The 4,486-nt window shown below is 37.3% G+C and overlaps 1 protein-coding gene across 3 annotated transcripts; it reads left to right on the top strand.

The window, feature by feature from the left end:
• LOC107623011 (protein ROOT PRIMORDIUM DEFECTIVE 1) lies at positions 228 to 4,182 on the top strand. 3 transcript variants are annotated; one of them, XM_016325134.2, is made up of 4 exons: positions 228 to 589; positions 1,437 to 1,624; positions 1,847 to 3,300; positions 3,515 to 4,182. In XM_016325134.2, the coding sequence occupies exon 3, from the start codon at positions 1,907 to 1,909 to the stop codon at positions 3,224 to 3,226; it is 1,320 nt and encodes a 439-aa protein (XP_016180620.1). In that variant the 5' UTR covers positions 228 to 589; positions 1,437 to 1,624; positions 1,847 to 1,906; the 3' UTR covers positions 3,227 to 3,300; positions 3,515 to 4,182. The 3 variants fall into 3 exon arrangements, with proteins under 3 accessions (XP_016180620.1, XP_016180611.1, XP_020970831.1); XM_016325125.2 differs by lacking the exon at positions 1,437 to 1,624; XM_021115172.1 differs by lacking the exon at positions 228 to 589 and having other exon boundaries at positions 1,212 to 1,624.

The following is a 4,486-nucleotide window of genomic DNA, read 5'->3' as shown; positions in this document are numbered from 1 at the left end:
TTTTTTACTCGTTTTTTTTTTTTTTTTTTTACCAAATATAGGAGACTCGAACCCGCAACCTCTTAATTGAGTATAGGAAGACTATGTCATTTGAGCTATAACTCATTGGCACATTTGAAAAGATAGGAGACTCGAACCCGCAACCTCTTAATTGAGTATGGGGAGTCTATGTCATTTGAGCTATTACTCATTGACTTAACAATGGTTACTAGTACAGCAAGCTGTGTCTTCATTCTTATTTTTTGGACCGGGTCATGCTTGATTTTAAAAAAAAACCCAGAAACCGGCGTCGTTCAAGGACCCCATCCCAACTCTGAAGCGCTCTCACTCACTTCTCTGAACTCTGAAGAAGCCCTGACCCAACCCTAGTCAATCTCTCACCCAAGCTCAAGCTCTCTCGGTCTCGCACTCACTGTCTCGGAGAGTCGAAGTCAAGCTCGTCCTCGCGTTCTGCGTCGTCACCGTCTCGCACTCATTAGTCGCCTTCCCTTCGCTCGTCTTTGCCGGCGACAGAAGTAGACGGAACCAGCATCTGGTCCCTTGGCTGGTGGTTGTTACCGTCATCGGCCGTCAGTTGGTCCCTGTACAGGTGAGCTTCTTTTGGCCATATTCTTTCTTTTTCAATTTTATTACTGTAAATCATCACGATATTTTGAATTTGTTGCTGAAAAATATCATTGAGCTAAATTTTTATTGCTGAAAATCATCACTTGTTGCTGATTGTTATCATTAGGGGTTGAATTAATTGCTGTGTTACTGAAATAATAATTTAGCTAAAGCTTTTGTTGCCGTAAATCATATTTGAAGTGAAATTTTTGTTATTGAAAATTATCATAGTTGAATTTATCTTTGAAAATTATCAATGAGCTGAATTTATTGATATGAGCTGAATTTGTTGCTGAATATATTGCTGAGCTAATTTTTTTTGTTGTTGAAAAATATCACTGCGTTAAATTTATTGTTGATTATCATCACAGAACCTTGAATTTGTTGTTGTTTTGATTAAATAATCTCTTAGATAAATTTTTTTGTTGTTATAAATCTGTCAATCATCTTTTGAGCTAAATATTTTGTTGCTGAAAATTATCATAATTGAATTTGTTGTTCAAAATGAAGTTCATGCTCTCTGCAACTCAGAATAAAATTGTTTAGTTAAATTGTTGTTCTCATGCTTTTTGTTTGTTTTTTTATTTTTTGCTAGAATGTTAAAAATGTCTTCATCACAGTTCATATTTTTGCCCATTGCAATTGATTGAATTAAACTAGCCCACGTAGCAGACAGCGGCGTGGGCAATGAGAGAATAAAACAATTAATTTGGGTCCAAATGCTACAGTTTTGGGCACAACCTCCTGCCTTCTAAAGTTCTAAGCAACTCTGTCCAAAACAAAAAGGTTCTAAGCAACCTTGACCAATTTTATTTTATTTCATTTTTTAGAAAAGAAAGAAAAGTTGTAAGAAACATTTCTACAAACACTTTGCATGCAAGAGTGAGGAGTCTACTCTCACCGTCGCGGCTTTCTCTCACCGCCGCACCGCTGTACTGTCGTCACTGCTCTATGCTACCGCCAAACAGCTATCCTGCTGTTGTTATCTATTCTTCTCAGTTCTCTATGTCGCTGCTTTGTGAGTTTATTACTTTACTACACTGATTTTCTTTTGCAATGTAATTATTCTTTTGCGCTTGTTAGACTGGATCAATCTATTGATATAAAAAAAATTGAACATTATTTTTTTGATACTTGATACTGGAATGTCTGGTGGTACTGGAAGTATTTTATTTCTATTTTATAAAATTCTGATTTTGATGATATTATGACTAAAAATTTCGGTTGGTTTGAATTACAGATCAAAGTGCTGAATTTTTTATGACTTGAGTGTGATATATAATTGTACAAGTTCCCTCAAATGCTGAAACCTCCGATAAACCCCTCAGTGAAGAAGCTCATCGGAGCTTCAATTCTTTTCCATCGATCGATGACGACCAGCAAGAGGGTTCAAGACAGGAGTAAGCAGAAGAGAGTTAACGATCTTGAGGTCGCAACCGAGAAGTGGAAGATACTCTCCAAAATCCTCTTCTTAATCGAGCTTCTGAAGCAACAGCCTGAGATGATTATCCCTGTTAGATCCCTTGAAAACTACCGTAAGCAGATCAATCTCCCAAAGCCACATAGAATCTCCGATTTCATTCGAAAGACGCCAAAGCTCTTTGAACTCTACAAGGATCACAAGGGGGTGCTGTGGTGCGGCTTGACGGAGAGAGCTGAGGAATTGTTGGAGGAAGAACAGAGGGTTCTTGAGCAGCATTCCGATAAGGCTGCGGAACATGTTACGAGGTTGCTGATGATGTCGGTGGATAAGCGTCTCCCGTTAGAGAAGATTGCTCATTTCAGAAGGGATTTTGGGTTGCCTATGGATTTTAGGGCTAATTGGGTGCACCAATATCCACAGCATTTTAGGGTTGTGAAGTCCTTTGATGGCATTGATCAAGTTGAGTGCTTGGAGCTTGTGAATTGGAATCCTAATTGGTCAATAACGGAATTAGAGAAGGTTACAGGTGTAACTGAATCCACTACTACCAATTTGCATATCCCTGGTATGCTGTCACTTCCATTCCCTTTGAAATTCCCTTCAAATTATAAAAGGGTGTATCGTTATAGTGAAAAGATTCAAGATTTTCAAAAGAGGGCTTATTTGTCTCCTTATGCTGATGCAAGAGGTCTCAAGGCTGGTTCTCTTGAATTTGATAAGAGGGCCGTTGCTGTTATGCATGAGATTCTTAGTTTCACCATTGAAAAGAGATTGGTCACTGATCACCTCACTCATTTTCGTTGGGAGATGGTGATGCCTCAGAAGCTCATGAGGATTCTTCTGAAGCACATTGGCATCTTCTATGTCTCGGAGCGGGGAAAGAGGTTTAGTGTGTTCTTGAATGAAGCATATGAAGGTGCGGAGCTGATTGAGAAATGCCCCTTGGTCCTATGGAGGGAAAAAGTCTTAAAGCTTGTTGGTTATAGAGGGAGGAAGAAGAAGTTTGAGATACTCAGTGACATGTCTGATGTAGAAGGCGATATTGGCTTGATGCAGAGTGATTCTGAAGTAGAGGACTTGGACGTGCAGCTTGAGCAGCATGGTTCCGTGGATTATGAGGATCCTTTACTTGTGGACAATTCTGAGATGGATGTTGAAGAGATTGCCTGTGAATATCGAAATTTTAAGAATTCTTGAGGTTGAGAGAATGTGCAGATGTAAACATCACACACTGATTTTTTTAAGTACGTTTTTTCTATTTTGATTGGCTGGTAAGTAATTCCGCATGATCCAATTTTTTCAAGCACATTTATACCTTGTGTCTTAAGTCAAATTTTCTGCCTTATTTTTTAGAAAAATAATTAGTGATAGTAGGTATAAATTTTTTAAGTTAGTTTGGCCTGTGATACCTTCTATGCCTATTTAAGTATAAACATGTTAGGTTGCTAAGCTCTATTATTGTCCTTGTTTTTGTTTCTTTGATAGATGCTTAAATGAAGCCCATCTGAAGAAGGTGCAAGTGATAGAGAATATAGCTGGACAAATTAAACCTTGTTTCAGAACCCGCTGGAAACAATTTATAATCATGGCTAGTGAATGCTGTAGCATGGGTTAGACAAACACCTTGTGGTCCTACCTGAAAGGCCAAAAGTAAAGTGGTTCGTGGTTGATTGGTGTGCTTCAATCAATGAACAAATGATACTTTTTCTGCAAAAGGAGATTGAACCTGTTTAAGCTGGAGTATTGATTATCACAACGCATCGATCCTGTCTTTATCAACGATCCCTAATCCTTAGGCTTATCTGTTTAAAGCTCTCAACATTTTGACCTTGGGTAAAATTTATCTAGGTATGCAACATCCAATCATATATTGAAGCAATTTAGATAAGCGATTTGAGGGTTAGAGGGTATCATTCAGTCAATCACATTTGAGGAGAGAAGTTTTTTGATTACTCGATGGTATTTTCATTTTAATTTTGGTTCTTCAACTGCTGCCAAAGCTGTTACAATGCCAAAACTGCAATTCAGTGGCGGAGCTTGTAATTTAAACAAAAAGATGTAACATTTCTAATGCATTCAAGTTTATTACATGAATTTATAAATAAGGATACATTTGTAATGTCGTTATTCATTAATAAAATCTGTTATCAAAACCAATCTTGATAAACTAACTTTCTACTTCTTGAAAAAAATATTAGGTCGGGAGTTTGAGTGTTTGATGGCTTTTCGATTCTGCTGGGAATGTCACTTACTAGCTCAGCTTCTGAAAATCATGTGAGTTCTTAAATTACACAAAATTGATTGCTTTTTGTTCAAACATTTCATGATGAGGATCATACTTTTATTGATAATTAAACTTTAGAAATTTGTGATCATACTCGAACAATATGCACTTTGGTATGGATTAAGAAGTATCTTGTATAAAAGATTAGTCCTGAGACTAGGAACAAACACATG

The sequence above is a fragment of the Arachis ipaensis genome, chromosome B02 (genome assembly GCF_000816755.2).
Source record: "Arachis ipaensis cultivar K30076 chromosome B02, Araip1.1, whole genome shotgun sequence".
Lineage (NCBI taxonomy): Eukaryota > Viridiplantae > Streptophyta > Magnoliopsida > Fabales > Fabaceae > Arachis > Arachis ipaensis.
Note: the sequence above shows the minus strand (reverse complement) of the source record. Positions and strands in the feature narration are given on the sequence as shown.

Bases quoted from the DNA above. Each gene is read 5' to 3' on its own strand.
- LOC107623011 (XM_016325125.2), top strand. From the start codon at position 1,907: ATGCTGAAACCTCCGATAAACCCCTCAGTGAAGAAGCTCATCGGAGCT.